At 34.0% G+C, this 25,955-nt stretch overlaps 1 protein-coding gene across 1 annotated transcript; it reads right to left on the bottom strand.

Annotated features, from left to right (window-relative positions):
- Positions 1-15,839: 15,839 nt before the first annotated feature.
- Positions 15,840-18,649, bottom strand: LOC140863397 (arginine decarboxylase-like). Its single transcript, XM_073266796.1, has one exon. The coding sequence runs from the start codon at positions 18,217-18,219 to the stop codon at positions 16,072-16,074; it is 2,148 nt and encodes a 715-aa protein (XP_073122897.1). The 5' UTR covers positions 18,220-18,649; the 3' UTR covers positions 15,840-16,071.
- Positions 18,650-25,955: the final 7,306 nt, after the last annotated feature.

Raw genomic sequence — 25,955 nt, 5'->3', positions numbered from 1 at the left:
GAATCTTAACGTATTTCATTCATCATGGGTGGTCGGAAGTATGACTTCTCTTATATGCTCAAATCTTTCTTTCAATCTTTTTCATAAAATCATTGGGTCTTTTTCTGTGAGATACTCACATTTCAATCCTTCATCAAGATGTCTACGTAAGAAAATCATAGACTTTGTTTTTTTTTGTGAGGTTGATATATTATTTTCTTTGATAGTGTCATTTAGACTCAATGACTCAAGATGCATTTCTACATCGAGAGTCCATGGCATATAGTTTTTCCCCGTGATATCGAGCGTAACGAATTCAAGCTTTGCCAAATTTGACATGGTGTTACTAGAAAAATAACAATGTATTTTACTATTTAACTTTCATCAATATGAAAATACAAAATAATGGAAGAATGATGAGTACAATCATGATTAAAAATATAAAAAAAATATGTGGTAGATAATCACCGATAAATACAAGACTCGTGAGTATGATGATCATAATACTTATAAAAAATAGCCTTGAAAATGTCATCTTCTTCTTCTTCGAAAAATCGAGGAGAAATAATTTTGAAAGAAAGAGTAAGTTTGGTGTGATTGAAATCCGTTTGAGAAATCATATTTATAGGGCAAAAACTAGTTGTTTTATTACCGTTTATGACTGTTAGTATATATACACAATAAAAATATAAGCAGTAATATATAATATAATCATATCACGTTATTATAATGTACTGTCATAGACATATTTTTATATTTTTTTTTGAAGGCAAATTTTATAAAATCAAACCGGGGGAAATACAATGGACGACAGATTAAGAACCCGTCGGTCACGATCAGTCGAAGAACCAGCCGACCTTGCTAGAAAATGGAGTCATCTGGTTTGCTGATCTATAAACAAAAGATAAAATACAAGATGGTAGTTTTGATAAAAGGAATCTACAATCATCCGCCAAAAGGCCTAGGCTTGATACATCCATCTCAGAAGAATGGATGGCATTGATAACTAGGAGCGTATCTGATTCGATGATAACGTTGATGAGTTTTAGCTCATTTATCCAACTGAGGGCCTCACGAACTCCTAAGGCTTCAGCTGTAGACGAAAGGAAATTGCCTTGGAAGCATCCATATATAGCATTGCTAATAGCTCCGGAGCGTCGCGAATAATACAACCATAACCCATGCGAGGTGGATCCTTGAAAAGAGCAGCATCGACATTGAGTTTTACAAAATTGTCTGGAGGGTAGGTCCAAACATGTGTGGACAGATGGGCTGAATGAGAAGGAGGGCTTTTATTCCTTGAATTAGCTATCAGCCATTGGTTATGAGAATCTGAAGCTGATTGGAAAATAAAATTTACTGGTCTTGTGATTCCGTTCCAAATCAATTCATTCCTAGCATTCCAAATGTTCCACAATATCATGGCAGCTCTGTCAATGTCAGTAGGAGAGTATTATAATGAGATGTCATAGACTCTTTTTATATAATAGTGTGACATTATACAAATATAATTAATATATTATAATATATACACAAAAAAAATATATAAACAGTAAAATAAATATTCTTATTTGATGAATATTTTTGTTTTTTTCTTGTGTTTTGGAGCTTTGGAAATTATACAGAACATTCGAGCGATCGTACTGATAACGTGTTGTAAAAAAGTAAAAATTTATGGTAAAAAGATAAAAACTCAAAAACTCAAAATACATCAAACTCTACACTTTATGAAATTTTCTCTCAATTCAATTGTGTTTTTTCATCACAAATGAAGAGATCTATTTATAGATCCTCATTAGAGATTAGTCCAAAAATAATTACATGATCACTTAAATCATCACACAATTAATATTTAACATTCAACTCTAATTTTCAACATTCAACTTTAATAATATATTTTCAACATATATATATATATATATATATAAAATTGGATAACACAAATAATTTCAAATTCTTGTAATTTGAAACGTGTTCAACATGTATTAGTTGGATGGGTGATTACACACATCATGATATGAAATATATGAAAGATTCAACTTGGATAACACAAATAATTTCAAATTCTTGTAATTTGAAACGTGTTCAACATGTATTAGTTGGATGGGTGATTACACACATCATGATATGAAAATATGAAAGATTCAACTTTGGTTGAAGTAGCGCACGTACAGAATTATATGAGGAGCAAAATTGAAATAATAGATGTGAATTTAATTAAGCAAACTATTTGAGTGATCAGATACGTTTGAACATGTTCTTAGAAAAAAATGCTTCTATAGATAATTTATTTTCCGTTTGGATATGTATTTATAAAATTATTTTTTAAATTTTTTTATAAAATGTTTTAAAATTTATATTTATATTAAAAATAAATATGTGTTTCGAAAACTATTCTATAAAAATATTTTAACATTTCAAAAGTAACGTTATTCATCTTTGATTTTCATAATTTCATTCTAAAAACATCTATCAGGTGTTTTTTAAAAATTATACTTGGAGAACACTTTTTTAAAAAAAAATTATTCAAAAATATTATACAAAAATTTTATCCAAACACATACTTTAAGTTTTTTCATTCATAAAATACTAGTAAAAATGTTTTTAAAGTATATGTACAAATAGAATCTAAAGTTTTTTCGGGAAAAGAAAACTAAATCATACATGAATTATAACATTGTATTTGAAATGCAGGATTTTGATGGAATTTGAAATTACAAATATCATTTTAGTGTTTGGTAAAATAGGATTTCGAAATGGGAATGGTATTTGATGAGATTTCATTTAATTAAATGAAATTCTTGTGAAATTGGTCGGATTTCGTGTGATTTTATAGGATTTGACTTTTAAATTATAATAAAATTTTTAAAAATTATATTTATATAACTTAATCGTAAATTTCAAGTTTTCTTTGTAAATTTTACAAAATATCATTTATCTAAAAAATTATACTATCAATTCACACTACTATATTTTAAATTCTTACCAAACACCAAAACAAAATTTCAATTCCACAAATCTAAATCTAAATCTAAATCTAAATCTAAATCTAAATCTAATTTCAATTCCAAATCTCATTTTTTATAAATTCAAACATACTCTTGATTTCGGAAAGAACTACAAAGTAGAAAATATTTATACCCTCTAAAGAAAAGTCATTCTTCACTTTTCATTTTAAATAATTGGTTTTGTGTATTTAAACCCTAAACTTTTTTTCTCGTACTTTTGCTTCATTTAATTCAAATAGGCTTCATGGAAATTTAAATTCTTCAAAGTGATTATAATATTTCGATAAAAAGAGAAAATTTCCCTGGACACTCTTATCCTAAATCCTAATAGTATTTTCTATTTTCCATATACCATCAAACCTTTTTTTTTTACTTAGAGAGATGATTGTTGCAATTAGGTCTCGAACTTGAGACTTCAAATACATATTTGGGACTTTGGTGCCACTTATAAGCTATTTTAAAGCTTATAAGCTCTTGATGTTGTACGAAATCTTGTTGTCCTGAAAAGGGTCTTCCGCGTGCTCAATCAATTGGAGTAAACCACAACTTTAGGAAATCAACTACTCCTCGCGTATCTACTCCAGTAAAATTAGGGTTGTCACCTGCGTCACGAAATGAGGTTAGAGGTGTCGAGAACCTGGTGAAAACTCTATATCGCTCAAGTCTGCGATCCACTCAAAATATGTACTCACAAAAACCAGAGAGCTTTTAGAGTATAAATTGAGATAATGAGATTGTACCTTGAAAAATGGAGAGGAGTCTTCTATTTATAGAGTTCTTTGTAAATGTGTCATAGGCCCCCCAAATATATGGACTCTTCTTTTGGGCCTAAGAACATGGGCTTAATGAACTTGATATTACTTTAATACACCCAAATTATATTTTAATTTGACTCAATTGGTATCTATCACTATCATAAGATGATGCACGAAATCTTACTACCCTGAAGAGGGTCTTCAACGTACTCAGTCAATTAGAGTAAACCACAGTTTAAGGAAACCAAATGCTCTTCGTGTATCTACTCCAGTAAAATTAGGATTATCACATGCGTCACGAAATGAGGTTAGAAGCACCGAAAGATGCCTGACGAAAATCCTCCGACTCTCAAATCAGCGATTCACTCAAAATATACAATCACAAAAAGCAGAGAACTTTTAGAGCATAAATTGAGATAATGATAGTGTACCTTGAAAAATGGGGAGGATTCTTCTATTTATAGATTTCTTTATAAATGGTCCATAGGCCCTCCAAATATATGGACTCTCCTCTTAGACCTAAGCACGTGGATTAATGAACTTGTTAATACTTTAATACACACAACTTATATTTTAATTTCACTTCATTAGTATCTATCAAAATAATTCGTTTGACAGCTTATAAGTTGTTTTTAAAAAAGATGGGATGACCCTACTTTTTTAAAAAAGATCTTATTTGAAAATTTTACTTCTCCAAAATAGCGTTCTATATTTTCATAAATACCCGTCATATCCTCTACTTATTAAATATTAAATATTTTTTAAAAATAAAATTTCAGAATATCATTTTTTTCTAAATTTAAATATGAAATATTTTTATTTTTCGTAAAATAGGTTTAATATTTATGATAAAATTTAAAAAATATTTTTAAATAAAATTCGTAGTCTTTACCTTTTTTGGTAATTTTTTACTCCCTCCGTCCCATATATGTTGTCTTGTTTTAGTTTTCACACGAATTAAGAAAAATTTATTGAAAAAGTAAATTTTATATAAACTTCTTATTTTATCCCTATTTAATGTATTAAAAAATAATTGTACAATTTTCAAGGTGTAGTTAATAGGGGTATATTAGTAAAGAAGTGTAAAAAAGTATTACTAAATATGGTGTATGATTATATATTTGGGACAAACAAAAAAGAAAACGTGGACAATATAATTGGGACGAAGGGAGTATAATAAAAAGATCATATAATGTCAAAAACATCAACATCTTTAATTCGTTTTGATAGGATCAGTTTCGGGGAGCTAAACTGCATGATAAATTGATCTCTCGAAATACCGTAGCAGTTGATCTCCAAAACTCTTAGTTTGGTTCACTTGAGCTTGGTCAATTAAATCCTTTCCTCCTCGTGTGTAGATGTTATAAATTTGCAAATAAGTTTGTTATGCGGAATGATGGAAACTAACAGATTGAACTTTGTGAATTAATGTATTGATGGATGTAGTGAGTGCGTGAGAGATAAACTGAAAATAAGAACACTGAAATTTGTTTATGGATGTTCGGAGATTTCAAAGACTCCTAAGTCACCCCTTCTTCCGATCCACCTCGAAATGATTCACTCTAGAAGACTTTTACTATTATAATCGACTTGCAACAACCCACTCTAAGACTAGGACTTACACTATCGCCTATCCCAAAACTCTTAGAAACACTCAAGAACACGGTTCACGACTGCTTCTTGTTACAACGAGGTTTGCAGCACCTTAACTGATATATTAGTAACACAACATTTGTTGTTACAACAATTAGCACTTATATGATCCTCACTTATCTACTATGCTTGAATGCTTTTGCTAGTGTTCTTCGACTCTTAGATGATGATCTTCAAGATACTCTGTGTTGGCTTTCTCGATTGAGTGTGTAAACTGAAACTTACCTCTGATATCTGGAGTGTATATGCGAGAATTCTCATTGAGTCGGATTCCAATTCTGATCCTCTAGGTGAGTATTTATAATTGGCGAGCAACGGTTCATTTGAATTCAAATCAATGTCATTAACTTTTCTTTTAAGCAGACATCCCCTGATAGGATGGTACACTGATGTGTCTCTGCTTTCGGAGCTTTGTCTTTTACGGAAAAGTTTATCCACAAGAGTTCTGTTGATTTAGTTTGGCTTACTTAGACTCTTGTATCAGTTTAGGCATCAGTTAAGTTGAAGACAGTTGATTCAGTTCAGCTCCATAAACTGAATTCGGTTATCTTCATATTTTCAGTTGAGCTCTGCTTAACTGCTTCGATAGCTGAGTGAGACAGATTCTTCATTTCTTGTGTGCAGTTTATCTTCTTTTTCTTGGATATGCTTATTGTCAATAGTCAACCCAGTTGGTCTCTTTTAGCTCTAGAGAATTTTGACTAGTTTATGTCTTACATGTCAGTATCTGCTCACGATCAGTTGACCTGAAATTATTTGCTTAATTTTGTCAATATTAAAACTTCATAATCTTCAACACGTTTAAAATAAGTTCATCCAAACACTTTAACAGCTTATTTTTAAAATAATTCGTGACAGTTTATAAGCTCTTAAACCAGTAGGGGTGTTCACGGTTCGGATAATCGCCCGATCCGAACCGAAACCAAAAATTCGGTTTTTGAATTTCCGGATTTTCGGTTTTTCGGTTTTTCGGTTCGGTTCGGTTCGGTTTTATAAATACACATATTTTCATTATATATTACATTTTTTTAAAATTCATAAATTATTATTATTGAAATTAAAAATGTTAGCAATTTCTTTGTTTTAAGTGCAGTTATTTTCAAATATATTTTTTGAATCATTAAATCTCAAATATTTGATTTAACCATTAATTTTTGTTTTAAGTGCAGTTATTTTCAAATATATTTTTTGAATCATTAAATCTCAAATATTTGATTTAACCATTAATTTTTTGCAAAAAATTATTCGAATAACTAAAAATATTTAGCTTTTTTAAAAAAAGTTTTAGTTTAATTTTTTTTTTTGGCAAAAAAACCGATTTTAAAAAAAACCGAATCAAAAATTTTTTTAAAAAAAAAACCGAAAAACCAAAATAATTTCGATTAAAAACCGAACTGAACCGCCCAATTAGGTTCGGTTTTTGGTTTGGATTTTCGGAGAACCGAAATTTCCATTCGGTTCGGACCAAACCGCCCGAATGAACACCCCTATAAACCAGCTTATAAGTTCTTAGAGCTTATAAGTTGTTTTTAATAAGTTTAGTCAAGCACCCTCTGACTTAAAAAATTCACCTCTTTTCACTATTATTTTCAACATTATTAATTTATGAATTTTTTCGCTTCTATATTATCTATAAATAATAATTTAGTCACTTCTTTGAAAGCATGACTTTTTACGAACACTTTCTATGTCAAGACGTCATCTCAAACGTACTCACATTTATAAATTAAATGAAATTTCCTGCTATGTTTGGTGCTCCAATTCGTGCTAAAACTTGCTCAAACAAGACTCGTTGCACAACTTATTAAAAATTAAATGCGCCAAATACTATATATGAACAAAATACAACTAATCATTGATAAAACATTTGATGCATCTAATTTTAAAAAGAAAATCGATAATAAATTGTATCACAAACACGATAAATGATTAAAATAATATATTGATGATTTTTTAATTAAAATAAATTAATATAATATTTTATTAATGATTAATTATATTTTGTTCATTCATTCATGTTGTTTTAATACATTTAATTTAAATAATTTGTGCAAATGAAACTTATTTGAGCAAAGTATAGCACAAAATTTAGAATACCAAATATAGCAAAGGATTTCATACCTACATAAATAACTATGACTCTATGATAGATACTTATCCTATCAAAATTCTATGTTAATATATATCCATAATTACCAATCATGAAATTTATTTTTTATATATATAAAAGAAAACACGTGGGTCAAATATATATATATATATATATATATATATATATATATATATAAAAACACGTGGGGCCAAAAAAAATACTTTAACAAAAATTTGTCTGATGCTCAAATAAAAATAAACAAAATAATATATAAAAATATTTTATATTTTCCATACGGTGCTACTTTTTCAAGTTTTACGTACCTGTCCGTTTTATAGCTAGGTGTCATTGAAAATCCCAATGGAAGCAGAATTCTTCATTTACAGGCTAATAAAATATAATCTATCGTTTCATCTATATATATATATATATATATATATATATATAGAATAAAGATTTTTTTTGAGTATCAAAATTATTATAATTTTAATATTTAACCAAAAAATAATCTTAGTTTTAAGAAACCAATAAGAAAAAAACCTTATTTAATGTGAACAGCATTTAATATTCGGCCTTCATCTGTCACTCATAAGTCATAACAACAATTTGAGGACTTGACAGGAAATAAACACCAACAGTGACAGTACACATTAAACACTAGATTTATTTGGTTACTTGCAAGAGCTATTCGAAAATATTTCAGAAATAAAAAATTATTAGATTTGTTGTGAAAAAAGTAAAAATTTATAAAAATTCAAAAACTCAAAATATTCTCAAACTTCACACTTTAAAATTTTTTTTCTCAAATTGTGATTTTCTACACAAATGGAGAGCCCTATTTATAGATCTCAATTGGAGATTAGTCCAAAAATTAATTTATCATCATCTACATCATCACACACTAATTTTCAAAATAATACAACTCAATTTTCAACATTCAATTCTAATATAATATAATATATTTTCAACACTCCCCCTTGTGATGATGATCGTCATACGATGATTATCTTTATTACGTGTTTTATGCTGGCTCGTTAAAAACCTTACTAGGAAAAATCCAGTGAGATAAAAACCATAGTAAGGAAAAAAGAGTGCAGCCACGTAAACTTACCCTCATGTTAACATGAGTGATTCTTCACATATTCCGTAGATTGCGCATCCCAATGTTATATATATGTTTTCTGAATATTGACGTAGGAAGTGCATTTGTGGAGAGATCTGATGAGTTCTCACTTGATTGAATGTAACAGATATTAATATCTTTATTCTTCTCAAGCTCTTGAGTGTAGGTAAGAAATTTTGGGGGGATATGTTTGGTTCTGTCACTTTTGATGTATCCTTCTTTCATTTGAGCAATACATGCAGCATTATCTTCATACAGCGTCACAGGCTTCTTGTCTACTGATAATTCACAAGAAGTTTGGATATGTTGTGTCATTGATTTTAGCCAAACACATTCACGGCTTGCTTCATGTAGCGCAATAATCTCAGCGTAATTTGATGAAGTTGTTACGAGTATTTGTTTCTGTGAACGCCAAGAAATTGCGGTGCCTCCACGAGTAAATACATATTCGGTTTGAGAACATGCCTTATGTGGATCAGATAAATATCCAGCATCAGCATAACCAATGATACTTTGATTGGTGTATTTTGAGTACAAAAGTCACAAATCTGTCGTTCCTCGTAGATAACGAAATATATGTTTAATTTCGTTCCAGTGCCTCTTTGTTGGATATGAACTGAATCTTGCCAATAAATTTACAGTAAAAGATATATCAGGTCTAGTGCAATTTGCAAGATACATAAGGGCAACAATGACACTTAGATATGGTACTTCAGGACCAAGAATAACTTCATCACCTTCACATGGACGAAATGGATCTTTCTCTATGTTTAATGATCTTACAACCATTGGAGTACTTAATGGATTTGATTTATCCATATTAAAATGTTTAAGGACCTTTTCTGTATAATTTGCCTGGTGAACAAAAATTTCACATTCTTTTTGTTCAATTTGCAAACCCAAGCAATACTTGGTTTTGTAACGTCCCACTGTATCAAAACGGGTCTTTTCAGCGTGCTTATGTCCTCACTCACACGCACCCTGAGAAACTTCCCAGGGGGTCACCCATCCTATAATTGCCCCAAATCAAGCACGCTTAACTTTAGAGTTCTTATGTGATGAGCTCCCGAAAAGAAGATGCACCTTCTTAATATGAGCAGTACATATGAAATCTTTTAATCCCTCCTCAACTATGTAGTCCCATACCTACACAGTCTCAGAATCCCCTCTCATTCCGGCACGGGATCGGTTCATTCATGTCTCCCTCCGCCTAGAAGCCTTTCAGGAGCCGCTCATTGTCCGTGCAACCTCTTGGCACCGGCGATCACTCCCCGCCTCTTCAGCCCCGGGCGTCACATGCCCACCAGCTTTCGCTTGGTTTGTCCAAGAACCATACCGTACTAAGAGAGGTCGACTTTGATACCATTTGTAACGTCTCACTCTGTATCAAGAAGAGTCTTTTCATCGTGCTTATGTCCTCACTCACACGCACCCTGAGAAACTTCCCAGGGGGTCACCCATCCTATAATTGCCCCAAGTCAAGCACGCTTAAATTTAGAGTTCTTATGTGATGAGCTCCCAAAAAGAAGATGCACCTTATTGATATGAGCAGTACATATGAAATCTTTTAATCCCTCCTCAACTATGTAGTCTCATACCTACACAGTCTCAGAATCCCCTCTCATTCCGACACGGGATCGGTTCATTCATGTCTCCCTCCGCCTAGAAGCCTTTCAGGAGCCGCTCATTGTCCGTGCAACCTCTTGGCATCGGCGATCACTCCCCGCCTCTTCAGCCCCGGGCGTCACAGGTTTTCCCAAGTTCCTTCATTTCGAATTCTTCTTTTAAGTACATCATAACTTCTTGAATTTCCTTATTCGTTCCAATGATGTTTAAATCATCAACATGTACAACAATAATTACACATCCGGATGTTGTTTTCTTGATGAAAACACAAGGGCATATTGGATCGTTTACATATCCCTTTTTCATCAAGTGTTCACTTAGCCGATTATACCACATTCGACCGGATTGCTTCAACTCATATAATGATCTTTGCAATTTCAAAGAATAAAATTCTCTGGGTTTTGAATTTTGTGCTTCAGACATCTTAAATCCTTCAGGGATTTTCATGTATATATCACTATCAAGTGATCCGTATAAGTAAGCTGTAACAACATCCATAAGATACATTTTCAAATTTTCAGATACTGCCAAACTAATCAAATATCGAAACATAATTGCATCCATAACAGGAGAATACGTTTCTTCATAATCAATTCCAGGCCTTTGAGAAAAACCTTGTACAACAAGTCTAGCTTTATATCTTACTATTTCATTTTTCTCATTTCGCTTTCGAATAAAAACTCATTTGTTTCCAGCAGGTTTTACTCCTTCAGGTGTGAGGACTATAGGTCCAAAAACATTACGTTTATTTAGCGAATCCAATTCAACCTGGATGACATCTTTCCATTTGGCCCAATCATGACGAGTTTTACATTCACCAAAAGATTTTGGTTCATGATCCTCGTTTTCATTTATGATGTCATATGCCACATTATAAGAAAATATATCATCAATATCTTCTATATCTTTTCAGTTCCATATTTTTCCAGTATTAATATAATTGATAGAGATTTCACGATTCTCGTCAGTTTGTGGTTCTGACAGAATATTTTCATCATCAGGTGTTTCTTCTGGAACACCATTTTCTATTCTATGATCATCGTGTTTCTCTATGCCTTTTCTTTTCCGATGATTTTTATCCTTGGAACCGACTGGCCTTCCACGCTTCAGGCGTTTAATGACATCATGAGTGTTTTCAATCTGTTTCTTTGGAATTTCAATTCGAGCAGGGGCATTTATAGCAGGTATATATGATTTAGTTACCGCTTTTATGTCTGCAAATGCATCTGGCATTTGATTTGCTATTCTTTACAAGTGCACAATTTGTTGTACATCTTTTTCACATTGTTTGGTTCTCGGATCCAAATGCAATAATGTTGGTACATACCATGTGATTTCTTTTTTGATGTGTTTCTTTTCTCCCCCTAACATTGGGAATATATTTTCATCAAAATGACAATCAGCAAAACGTGCTGTAAACACATCGCTCGTTTGAGGTTCAAGATATCGAATGATCAATGGACTATCATATCCGATATAGATACCGGTCTTTCTTTGAGGACCCATTTTTTATCTTTGAGGTGGTTCAATAGGCACATACACCATACATCCAAAAATTTTCAAGTGAGAAATATTTGGTTCTTTACCAAATGCAAGCTGCAATGGTGAGCATTTATGATAAGCACTTAGTCTGATGCGAATTAATGCAGCGGCATGTAATATTGCATGTCCCCATATAGAAACAGGGAGTTTTGTTTTCATAATCATTGGTCTAGCAATCAGTTGTAGATGTTTAATCAATGATTCAGCTAATCCATTTTGCGTATGAACATGAGCTACAGGATGTTCAACAGTGATTCCCATTGACATACAATAATCATTGAAAGTCTGGAATGTAAATTCTCCATCATTATCAAGTCTTATTTTCTTGATTGTATAATCGAGAAATTGATTTCGTAATTTTATTATTTGAGCCATCAATCTTGCAAATGCCACATTCCAAGTTGACAATAAGCATACATGTGACCATCTGCTAGAGGCATCGATCAATACCATAAAGTATCGAAATGGTCCACATGGTGGATGAATTGGCCCACAAATATCACCCTGAATACGTTCAAGAAATATAGGTGATTCAGTTTGGATTTTAGCTGGTGATAGTCTTATAATAAGTTTTCCAAGTGAACATGCTTTATATTGAAACTTATTATTCTGAAAGATCTTCTGGTCTTTCAGTGGATGATCATGTGTATTTTAAATAATTCTTCGCATCATTGTTGAACCAGGATGTCCCAATCGATCATGTCAATCGGTTAATATTGATGAATTATCCATCACCATATTTGATTCAATTGGACTTATATGTGTATAATGCAATCCAGTAGGGAGCATTGGTAGTTTCTCAACTACATATTTCTTTCCTGACTTATATGTGGTAAGACACATATATTTTTGATTTCCATCAGTCATTGTCTCAGTATCATACCCATGAGAATATATATCATTAAAACTCAACAAATTTCTTTTCGATCATGGTGAATATAAAGCATCATTTATCAAAAATTTTGTACTATTAGGTAACAAAAAATTGTGTTTTACCAAAACCTTCAATCAAGTCTACATGACCTGATATTGTATTCACCATTATTTTTGTTTGTTTTAGTTCCAAGAAATATCTTTCATCTCGAAGAATAGTATGCGTTGTACCACTATCTGGTATGCAAATTTTCATGAGATTATTTTTATGTTTGCTCGTAGCATTTTCCATATCAAACTTCACAAAAATGCAATAAAGAAAAAATAAGTACAATACAAATGCAAAATGTAACAAGCTTTATAATACAAGAATGCATAAAAAAAATACAAATTTGTTACAATCTAGTCCCACCAATATTTTAATCAATGTCTTCGAAATCATTCATAAAATCTACAGCATTGAAACTAGTTGAACCAATTAAATGGTCACTATTTTCAACAAAATTGGTCTCTTTTATTTTTCCCTTTATCTATTCTTTATAGAGCTTACAAAGGTGCTCAGGGGCTCGACAAGTACGTGACCAATGTCCCGGAGTACCACATCTATAACAAACACTCTCGGTTCTTTTTGAGTGATTTTTATTTTCTTTCATATTTTCATGCTGCCTTTTTGGTGGGTGGTACGTGACGCTCTTTAGAGATGAGTTACTGAAATAACTATCTCGATTATTTTCATATCCACGACCACGGTCATTTCTACGTCCACGTCCACGCCCAAGTCATCGACCTCGTCCACGACCAAAATCTTGTCTATGCCTTTTATTTTGGTTTTCATTTTTAATTACGACATTTGCTTCAGGAAATGTCGTTGATCCAGTGGGTCGGGATTGATGATTTCTCATTAACAATTCTTTGTTCTTTTCCGCCACAAGAAGACATGCGATGAGTTCAGAATATCTCGAAAATCCACGCACTCTATACTGTTGTTGTAGAGTTATATTTGATGCATGGAAGGTGGAAAATGTCTTCTCAAGCATTTCCATTTCAGTAATCACATGCCCACAAAATTTCAATTGCGAGACTATTCGATACATCGCTGAGTTATAATCACTGACTTTTTTAAAGTCTTGGAATCTTAATGTATTCCATTCATCTCGGGCAGTCGGAAGTATAACTTCCCTTATATGCTCAAATCTTTCTTTCAACCCTTTCCATAAAATCACTGGGTCTTTTTCTGTGAGATACTCACATTTCAACCCTTCATCAAGATGTCGGCATAAGAAAATTATAGCTTTTGCTTTATCTTGTGAGGTTGATATATTATATTCTTTGATGGTTTCACTTAGACCCAATGACTCAAGATGCATCTCAACATCAAGAGTCCATGGCATATAATTTTTTCCAATGATATCGAGTGCAACGAATTCAAGCTTTGCCAAGTTTGACATGGTGGTACTAGAAAAATAACAATGCATTTTATTAGTTAATTTCCATTAATATGACAATACAAAATAATGGAAGAACAAAGATTACAAGTGCGTGTACAAATAGAGAAAAAATATGTGGTGGAAAATCGCTGGTGAGTACAAGACTCGTGAGCATGATAATCATAATCGTTATGAAAAATAGCCTTATAAATGCCATCATCTTCATTTTCGAAAAATCGAGGAGAAATTATTTTGAGAGAAAAAATGAATTTTGGTGTGATTGAAAATGAGTTTGAGTGAACATATTTATAGGCAAAAAACTAGTCGTTTTTGTTACCGTTTGTGACCGTTGGGGGTAAGAAAAAAATCGAGTATGTGATGAATAAAAATTCGTGATAATCATGTGATGGATATAATGATAATCATAATTAAATAATTATGTATATCATATCACATTATTATAAGATCGGTGTCGTAGACAGCCTTTTATATAATATTGTGAAATTATATCAATATAGTTAGTATAAAGTCAGGTATAGTATATCATATCACATTATTATAAGATCGGTGTCATAGACAACCTTTTATATAATAACATGAAATTATACAAATATGATTATATTGTTTAAGAACCTTAGAGGCTTTTATACTTGTTGTATCCCTTACCGGGAGTGTGCGATGTCGTCTTAACATCATCTCAGGATTTATAACAAGTTTTTGAAAAAAAACTTATCTTTTTTTTCATAACATGATATTATATATTAAATATATACACAATAAATAAATAAACAATAAAATAAATATTCATACTCTTGTTACCTTTTTCTTGTGTTTGTGAGCTTTGGAATTTTTACAAAACCTTCGAGCGATCGTACTGATAACGTGCTGTGAAAAAAGTAAAAATTTATAAAAACTCAAAATATTCTCAAACTCCACACTTTAAAATTTTTTCTCTCAAATTGTGATTTTCTACACAAATGGAGAGACCTATTTATAGATCTCAATTGAAGATTAGTTCAAAAATTAATTCATCATCATCTACATCATCACACACTAATTTTCAAAATAATACAACTCAATTTTCAACATTCAATTCTAATATAATATAATATATTTTCAACAAGATTGGATTATTTGAAATAGAATAGAGTAAAACCAGTTCAAAAAATATTGAGTTGCGAAAAACTACTTTTATCTTACGTCTGTTTTTTTTAAGTAAATGTCTATTGAAATAGTCTCACATACATAGACGGGTCGATCTAATCCATATTTACAATAAAAATTAATATTTTTTGTATAAAAAATTATATTTTTTAGGGTTAGATCAAGTTAAAATCACCATCTCACAAAATTGACAATGATATCGTCTTTGTTTATCATATGAGTTTCACTATCATCTAATATCGACCTAGACTATTGAGAGATTTATGCGTTCTAAACAAACAAGAGATATTGGAAGAAAACATAAAATGAAACGAAACAAGGGCAAAGATGTGTAGTACAATGGACCCGACAGCCTTAAATTGAATCTTAAATTGGATCCGATTCATTAAAGAGAGGCCCCGCATATATTCACTTAAAAAATGGTCCAAACCCACAACTATGAATTCAAATTTCAAACAATCCACAATTATCTCATGCAATCGGTCCTTTTATTTAACTCACGTATTAAAAATATATATTATTTTTATTTCAGAAATGTTAATTTTCATTACTATTTTTATTGTTGTGACATACAAAATGCAACAAAAACACCAAAAATTAAAAAGGAGAAACAAGAATCTTAACGAAAAAGAGTTCATAATACAGAATGAAACCAACATTACATGAAAAGAAAAACAGGACACTGACTTTCGCATCAGCGAAATAGACGGAGACCATGAAAACAAGACACAACTAATAATAATACCCAACAAAGTTGAACCGGAATCGGAACCAAAACGATCGAAAAAAGACGCCTTAAACCATAAAAACTTAGGAGAACATGAACAACTCATGCAACACAGTAAGACCACTGTTCCTCCTCAGAAGCAACCGAGTCGGCGGCAGCTGCAGCGGTAAAATTCTCGTCCATCAGATAATAGTAGCTGTTATTGCCTGAATTCGCTGCTGTGAGGCTGCAAGAAGACGCTGCCGAAAGATAAGGCATGTTATCGAAAGAGCAAGCAAGGCCATTGGCTATTGCCAGGCTGTTGCTGTAATCGAATTCCTCGGCACGGTGTCTGAGGGTCTCGAACATGATCTTCGGCTCATGCTGCATCACCTGGAGAATGTCTCCGCATGATGGACCAGGCACGGCACGCGTCACCGCGAAGCTATGAGGGCCATCACTCTGTGAGACACGCACCATGCTCGGGCCACCAAATAGGTTGTGAACTCCACCAAGTGCTTCCTCGTACGCCCCGCCCAAGAACATCCCCAAGTAGTAAGCCCCACCGTTACCATTCAAACTGCCGTTTCCATCCAATTCATGGAGAAGCAAACTAGACTCGCCTCCTATGAATTGATCGATTTTTCCATCACTGTCGCAGGTTAAGTCGGATAAAATCCCCCTCACTGCAGGCCTCTCATCGAGCCTGTGTATAGGAATGATTGGAAACAACTGGCCAATGCCCCAGAAATCCGGAATCGAGGTGAAAATCGAGAGATTCACATTGTAAACTTGGACCGGATCAGAAACTCCTATAGATTTCGATATCAATTCGCAAAGGCCATCAACTGCAGCCAACTGTTCCATCTCCAAAGACCCTTCTTTGAACTGCTCAACACACCTCTGTTTCAGCTGCTCCGCATATAGCAAACAGGTATCATAGTCGCCACGAACCACAGCACTGGATAGATTCTTGTAATCAGCAAGGGCCTCATCAGTCAGCTTTTGCACCAGGTGCTGAAGGCCCAGAGAAGATATTCGAGGAGAATCATGGGAACTTGATGAAACAGCTTCAAAAACTAAAATGGAGTGGTGAGAAACAATTGCACGACCGCTTTCACTGCAAATTATAGGATGTTTGACACCCTTCTGATTGCACACGGAGCGAACAGCTTGAACAACAGCCGAGGCATATTCTTGGAGGCTGTAGCTAACAGAAATATCAGAATCTTGGGATTTGGAGCCATCATAATCGATTCCTAAGCCTCCTCCTATGTCAATGACTTTCATGCAAGCACCAAGGCGAACCAATTCACAGTAAATCTGAGCAGCCTCGCGAACTCCATCAGCAAGTAAAGAAGTAGAAGGGATCTGTGATCCGATATGGAAATGTAGCAGCTGCATACAGTCCAGCATCTCATACTGCCGCAGTTTCTTCACAACGCGGAGGATTTGGGTTGTTGTCAGACCGAATTTTCCTTTCTCACCTGAGGTCGAACCGAAATGACCCGAATGCTTGGTACGGAGCTTAGCACGAACTCCAACAACGGGCCGAACACCAAGTTTCCTGCTGGCATCAATCACCAGATCAAGCTCTTCCTCTTGTTCAAGAACAATGACGGTGTTCAAATGTAGCTTTCTTGCGACAAGGGCAAGAGATATGTACTCCATGTCCTTGAATCCATTGCATACCAAAAGGGCCTCAGGGCTTCCATTACAGAGACAACTCATGGCCAAGAGAAGCTCCGGTTTGGACCCAGCTTCCAGCCCGAACCGGAAACCTGACCCGAATTTCACAATATCTTCAACCACCAACTTATCCTGATTGCATTTGACAGGATACACACCCTGGTAGTGAGCCTCGTACCCTTGCGAGTGAATAGCGGCATCGAAAGAAGCCTGCAGGGACTCGAGGCGATTTTTCAGCACATCGGGGAAGCGAACAACAAGAGGCAGCTGAAGCCCGAGGCCGCCTGAATTTTTCGGGTCAGAAGCCTTCTTCACGACCTTGAGAAGATCGATTTCCTGGTGGGCCAGGGTGTTGACGCCGTGAGGACGAACGGAAACATTGCCGTTACCGTTAACGGTGAAGTAAGGAGCGCCCCACCCGTCAACCCGGTAAAGCAACGCCGAGTGGGCAGATGACCAAGCGGCGGAAGCAGCAACGGCATCGGCAGAGGTGTTTGACGGTGGAGGTGCTGGTACAGTGGCCAAAGCATACGGCGGTGGAGGAGCATCGGCGGCGTCGGCGAAACAAGTAAGGGTAGGCATCTCTTCCCGGATCTACGATCTACAAGTTCTTTAATTGTCGGAATAAAAAGGAAAAAGAATCAAAGAATGGAAGAATTGGCCGATGTTGTAAAGGTGGGGGCTTTGACACCCGCCGAGGCCGGAGCCCCGGCTACCCCCTCAAAAGAAGCAAAAAGGGATCTGGGTCACAACAAAACGGAAGCCACTCGCACGCCTACAGGAGCCCGATATCCCCACGCCTACCCCTCAGAAGAAGAGAATTACAGAGCACAAATATACAGAAACGGATGCCGAAAAAGAATCCGAAACAATTCTAGATTCCGTGAGCGAATCCCACCATACAGATTTCAGATCGGAAGTCGAAAGAAGGGAGAGAGAAATGGACGGAAACCTAACGGAATGGCTAGGGTTTCACCCTTCCTATGTTAAATTTGAAGGAGGATTTGTGAAATGAGCGAGAATTGCATGACAGCCAAAGGGCCGTTTTATAGGGAAATTCAAGGTGGGGGGGAGTTTGAGGTGTGGGCCCACATTTTTATTTTATATTATAATAATATAGTTTTCCTCTAATTCTTTAAATCAAAATAAGATTGTATAAAATATAAATTTGAATTTGACTTCTTTTCATATTTTTAGTATTAATAATTTAATTTAATTTAATTAATTTGGAACTTAGAAATCTTTGGAGAAATTAATGTGGTTATGAAATTACACTGATTTTAAATAAATATTAATAATATTATATGAATCTATAATTTATCCAGTATACATGGACAATAATAACGACTAAAAATATCACTATTAAAAATAATAATGATTTGATTAACTTGGAGTGTTTTTTTGAAATTAAATTTTATGGGATGATGATGAATCATTTTCGAGTTGCCGCGTGGCAGAAATGATAAATGGGACCCACTCAGTCTCTCTCTCTCACTAAGGAGCCTTCCTTGGTTCGAGCCCGCACGCCAATAAATCAGTGTTTACTTGCGAATTTACTCTTTATAAATTATAAATAAATCTCACTTGACGATTCCCCTCTATGTTGTCGCCCAATTTAGACAAAATAGTGCATGAACTTCCCGAAAATTCTACGTTATATCTGGAAAAAAAAAATTTGCTTTTTTATGAGTATCAATCACTTGAAAACAAACACATGAGATATATCAATACTCTTTTTATTTAAAAAAATATTATCGTTTAAACGCACAAAAAGTAGCGATGACAATGGAGCGGGGCCGTCTCCACATACAAAGATTATTCTAGGGATGAAAAATTTTACATAAATCCTGACCCGTCCCGATTCCCGAGCTGTTTCCGTCCCGAATTTTTCCCATTCCGAACTTTTTCCGACCCGAGTGGTCGGGATTTTTTCCGACCCAATCAATTTCTAGATCGGGATCGGGATAGACAACTTTTTCCGACGGAATTCCCGACCCGACGCGAATATAAAAATAATATTTTTTAATAATATTTTTTAATTAAAAAAAATAAATTTTTTTATTTTATGTTTTAATATTAATGTTTTATAATTATATACCATATAATTTTTTTTATATTTATTTTTTTAATATTAACATTAAGTTATAAATTTTTATTTTGTTTTTTTTAATTATTATGAATATTTATATGTTTTTTTTATTAATCAAGTAGTTGTTTTAGTTTATTTGTAATGTACTAAAAAGTTGTTTTAGTTTTTTAATGGTTATATATAAAAAAAATTTTAATTTATTTGTAATGTATTAAGAAATTATTTGATTTTTTCATATTTTTTTTAAAAAATATTTACATAGAATTTTTTTTTAAAAAAAATATTATTCGGGATTATCCTCTCCCGACCCGACGGGATCCCGAATGTTCAAAATCCCAAACATTCGAGTCCCGACAATTCTCGGGTGCGGGATTGGGATAAAAAATAAATCTCAATTTCTATCAGGACTGGAATCGGGTAAGGGGGTTACGGGACGGGTCTCGGCCCGATTCCACCCCTAGATTATTCATCCTCATATCCGTGGGGACTTTAATCCCACATCTTCGTGCAACCACTAAAACTCGGTAGTGGGTTGCACCACTAAAACCCACTATCGGATTTTAGTGGTCGCACACAGTTTTTCTGCACCCTAGGGTGCAGGGGATCAAAATTATATATATATATATATATATATATATATATATTTAGTTTTATTTTTATATAAATTGTTAGTCAATTTTATTGTAATCTTGAATAAAAAAATACTCCTATCAATTAAGATTATTTTTTAAATGAATAAAAATTGTTCATTTAAAATAAAATATTATATATCAAAATTTTAATAAAAATATATTTTTTCTCAAATTTTTTTCAAATAAATAATAAATATACATAATTAATCTTAATAGTTTATTTATATTACGTAATCAAATAATATTTTTATATTATAAAAATTATGTTATCATAAATATAATAATTATATATAATGTATAAAAATAATACAAATTAAACTAATAAATAATATTATTTTTAATTTTAATATTTAGTATAATTTATATATTATTAAAAGATATAATAAAATTTTATAAATAAAAAATATTTATACTTTAATATTATTATTATTATTATTATTATCGAAACGAGTTCGAGGATAGAGATAACATCTCATACTTGCTCCATATATGTTCGGGGATTTTTTAAAATCCACGAATCCAAACCCAAACTCGAAAAAGTTCTCTCATATCCGTCTCGTTTCAGATTTTTCTCGCGGTCCACGAACTCGTGAGAAAAATTGTCATCATTAACCGAAAGTAAAATAAATCTTTCCATCCTTCTTCTCAATTATACAAACAAAATTAATATTGAAAAAAACACTATTTGTTAAATGAGTAAGGTTCTAAGAGACGGTCTCGTGAGTATTAATTTTGAGAAAAATCGATTATTCAACCTCATAAATATATAGATTGAAAAGTGATGTTTTACAAAATTAAGTCGTGAGATGGTGCCATAAGATTTTTTGTATTGATAGTATATGGTTTACTTAATTTGTATTTATATCTTTGAGATTAGACAAATATATATTTAATTCAATTTTAGCTAGAGTGCCCCCTTCGATTGAGAATAATGTAAACTCGTGCAAAAATTAATAAAATTAGAGTTGTTATATTGTCATTTTCAATTGGATTTATTTTCAATTGGATTTAGATTGAGCTCGCATGAATGCTTCCACCATGGAAAGTGCTAGGAAGTTTCTTGTGAATTGGGGATTTTCAAAGAATTAATTTTTAGAAATTATCAGGTTTTTTTTTTTGAAGAAAAATACTATAATTAGATAAAGAGACTTGATTTTCCCACGTCATTATTACCATTTCATATTACAATTTTTCCCCAAATTTTTTTTTTAAAAATGACAATATATAATGGAGTTGCATAAAAAAAAACAAACACCGAGGAAACTCCGTGTGCCTATAAATTCTAATGTAAAATTGGATTCACGTCCACAAAAGGTGGCGCCTATTATCAAAAATTAATTAAACAAAAAAAGTTACGATATGGCTTGCCTCTAGCCGCTAGCGTCACCTGAAATACCCATAATGCCCTTCCATGTAATTTTTATAGTTTCATTTATACTTTTATTTCCTTCTATGTATTTAGGGTTATTTTCATTTGCCCCCTTAAAACTGAGACATATACTCATTTACCCCCTTCAGTTATCGATTCTATTATTTTACACCCTCTAATTGTATACCATGTTGCACTTTACCTCTTAGGGCCTAAAGGGAACAAAGGAAGAAAATCTAATCAAGAATATTTTTTTAATAGCATTTGCGATTACAATATTAAAATTTTAGAATTAGAAAATTGGGTTTTGTTTTCCAAAATGTTGACTATATTATGTAAGCTCTTCATTGAACAAGCTAATTTATTTATATACGCAGTGTTTTATTCAATTGATGAGATTATTGAATGATTAGTAAATGAATGATAAAAGATATTATAAATAAGGATTGATAATTTGTGTTAAAAATAATATTGTGTTTGGTAGTTTAATTTTTTTTTTTCAAAAATATCCTTTATATTTTGTTGAACAATTAAATTAATACCTAATATTTCACTTTTTCCCCAAATGTTTCCTCCCTGTACTTTCAGAAAAACCTAGCCGACATTAAAAAGAAAATTGCATCGATCTAAAAGGAGGGGTCGAAAATCTCCAGATCTTCGATATTACAGGTCAATCCTAGACTCAAACGAGTAAATTTCGATTGTGCAGGTTCATCTTCGTTTGAACAGAGTAAATCAATCATATACTTCTTCCACAACGTTTTCTCCGCTTACTTTGAGAAAAACCGACGGGAAAGCTGGTTCAGTGCGCTTACTTTGTCGAGAAGAACGCTCCTCAGGCTCGTCTGCTTTTATAAGCAACATGTTTCTGGTCATGTTGTTTATAAAATTTCACTACCTCAAACGCAGATCCACCTCCATTTGATAGCGGTGTTTTCGGGGTCCTGATTTTGAAGAGCTGAAGGGTTGAAAATATAGAACCGAAGGAGAATTGAAGGACAGTGAGAATTGAAATTCAGAAGTAATTGAGAAGAGGAGAAGAGATTTGGTGCGTTTTTGAGGTTGGGGGTATTGATGAAAATTGAGTAGGATAGAAAGAAGGAGAAATAATACCAGGGTATGTCATGGGTAGAGCTGGCAAACGAGCCAACCCACGGCGGGGAGGGTCAGCCCACCAAAAACCCACCTTTTGGCGGGTCGATGGCGGGCCAACCCACCATATTGGCAGGCTGAAAATTCTCAACCCAACCCAACCCAAGGTGGGTTGCGGGTTAGGCGGGCCGGCCCACGGGTTGGATCACGACAAATAAAAATAAATAAAAAATATTATAATTAATTATAAATATCATTTCATAAATAAATATTAATAGAAACATATTAATAAAAATTTTAATTATTGATTTCACATGTGTAAATTTTATATAAGTAATTAATACAAAAAAAATCACAACTTTTATTAAAAAAATACATATATAACAATAAAAATTAAAATAAATTATTATTTTTCCATGCCCGCGGCGGGCCAACCCGCGCGGGTCGCGGGCCTAGACGGGTTGGCCCATCTAGGCCCTGTAAGAGTGGGTGCCCAGTGAGCCAACTGTGTGGCTATGGGCTTTGATGACTCTTTGTATAAACAATCTTTTGTTTAATATTATTTACACTTTTATGGCAATGACTTTATATTACTTCATATTGTTATATTGTGATATACTATTGTTGTTTTGATAAAGACCTTGAATATACTATAGTGTATGTAAGATGTGGTAGAACATGGAGATGTCTATCATGAAATACATCTTATAGTCACTGTATATTCTAAAAACCGTTCCTAGTCGATTGAGCCGTCCGATAATAAGGATAAGGATCGCTCGAGTTTGAGACTAGCATTTGCGATGCGGAGTACCACGTTTCATTGGTAGGGAACATGGAGATGTTCGAAGCATGCAAATGGATATTCATAGGATGAATAATCGAACTACCCTATCCGGACTTTCCAAGTGGTTATCACTTATCGAGTGGATAAAGTCCGCGGTTTTGGTTGTACACCATTAGTCCTTACGACTTGAAACATCATGGAGACTCTATATGCTAGTGCTGTGCTTTGACTCGTTTACCGACTCTATGGGGGTCATCAGGTGTCGAGATTGGGTACAGTTACGACACATATAGGAGTCAATGCATTGTTGTCAAGGATTCACCACATACTTGCGAGTGTGGATATCCTATGCGATCTGAGGAGATATTAGTGTGACAAATCTCTGGCCAGAGTACTTGATGTGATTTAAGAAATGGTTTCTTAGTATCACATGCGATGTCACTAATTTGATCTTCAAGATGTATTGCATAGTTATCGAATCTTGAGCGACTCTCGATATACCAATGGTTGTTGATTCGATCGGGATATATGGATGAAGGGACCGTACTGTACGCTAACCAAAATCTACTGGTTCTTGTAGGCACTATCAGTGATACCTAGGGAATCATGGGGCGATGTTGCTAGGCGCTTTACCTTGATTCGTTGGGCAAGTCGAAAGTGTTGTTCCGAGTCACAAGGAGTTGTGAGCCCACGGCTAGCTGTATCCCTGAACCATTGAGGGTCACACAGTGTAATGGAGTTTTAATCCCCGTTGAGATAGTTAAATTTAAAGAGTTAAATTTAATGAACTAAGGAGTTGGACTTCTTAAATAAGAGTAAGGGAGTATGATTTCCTAAAATGACATAGGGATGGGCATTTTTGGAAACCACTGAATTCGGATTCAGGAAAATTTATTTTGACTTTAAAATGTGCAGAAATGGTTTCTGTGCACATTGGTGAAATCGGTTCATCAATCGGAGTCACGATGAATTTTATATTAATTTCTGAACGTGCGGGCTTTGCTTGTCGGGCCCTAGCTTATGACTAATGGGCCCTAAGGTGTTAGTGGCCTGCATTATAAATAAGTTATTGCAGTACAGAAATTACACACAACAGGTCATTATTTTGAGAGACAAAATTTTCGAACCCTAGCTCTCACTCTAATATTTTCGGCCGCCCCCCCTTTGCTCTGTCAGAGAAAATTCCGGTCTGTGATTTTGAATTGCAGTCAGGAATAACGAATCAGATTCGTTTAATCTCTTCGCAGAAAAACTTCTGACAGATTTTCTAGTGCAATCTGTCAGAGGGATTTAAACCTCATTCGTGGACCTGATTGAAGGAGTTCATCAGTTCCTGGGAGATACAAGAAGCGCAGAGAAATCTGTGTGGTGTCCATTAATCTCGCTTCGAGATTGAAGGTAAAATTTAATTAATTGTTATTTGAATTTTACACACACAATAATTTAATCGTTGAATGGTTGATACCCACACCATGGAATTGTTCCATGATAAAATTTTTAAACTTCCGCTGCACCGGGTATCAATCGTGATTGATCTGACCGCCAGTTTTTTTCCAACAGTGGTATCAGAGCCAGGTTGCTCAGATCAAACGATTAAATTAATCGATTGTACAAAATTTTTGAATCTCGGTTTTTGGAAAACAAAATAAATATTTTTAAATAAAAAAAAAAAAAATTTTCCGGGGCAAAACCCGGGCAGCGATTGGATCGCTGCCCGGTGGGGCAGCAATTGTTGCTGCCCCGGGCGGCGCACGGCGCCGCCCAGGACGGCGACCGTCGCCGCCCAGGGCGGCGCACGGCGCCGCCCAGGGCAGCGCTGTGCGCTGCCCAGCACAGCGCTGGGCGCTGCGCAGGGCAGCGCTCGGCGCTTCCCAGGGCGGCGCTGGCGGCGTTCGGCGCCGCCCAGGACGGCGCACGGCGCCGCCCAGGGGCGGCGCTAGGCGCCGCCAGGGCAGCAATTGTTGCTGCCCTAAGGGGGCAGCCGGGCTGCCCCCGGCCCGCTCCCCGGGTGCGGGCCGGCCCGGGAGTGTCCCGGGCGGCCCGCGGGAAAAATTATATTTTTATTAAAAATTAATTTTAATATGTTAAAATTTTATTTTTGGTCCGGTCAAAAATTGTTTTTGATTGGTTCACGAGATTTCGGATCGAATTGTTCGAGTCCGTAAATTTTAAAATTGATTTTGGATAAATTTGAATTTTTGGAAAATTTTAATGTTTTATCCGTAAATTGAATTTTGAAATCAATTATTTTGGTACAATTGATGATAAGATATGATTTTATGATATATTGAGTAAAATATGATTTTATTTGTAAAATTGGATTTTATAGATAAAATATGATTTTATTTGATA

Source organism: Henckelia pumila, chromosome 4 (assembly GCF_033568475.1).
Source record: "Henckelia pumila isolate YLH828 chromosome 4, ASM3356847v2, whole genome shotgun sequence".
NCBI classification, from domain to species: Eukaryota; Viridiplantae; Streptophyta; class Magnoliopsida; order Lamiales; family Gesneriaceae; genus Henckelia; species Henckelia pumila.
This window is presented reverse-complemented; position numbering and strand designations above follow the sequence as displayed.

Coding starts and splice junctions, on each gene's coding strand:
- LOC140863397 (XM_073266796.1), bottom strand. CDS start 18,219: ATGCCTACCCTTACTTGTTTCGCCGACGCCGCCGATGCTCCTCCACCG.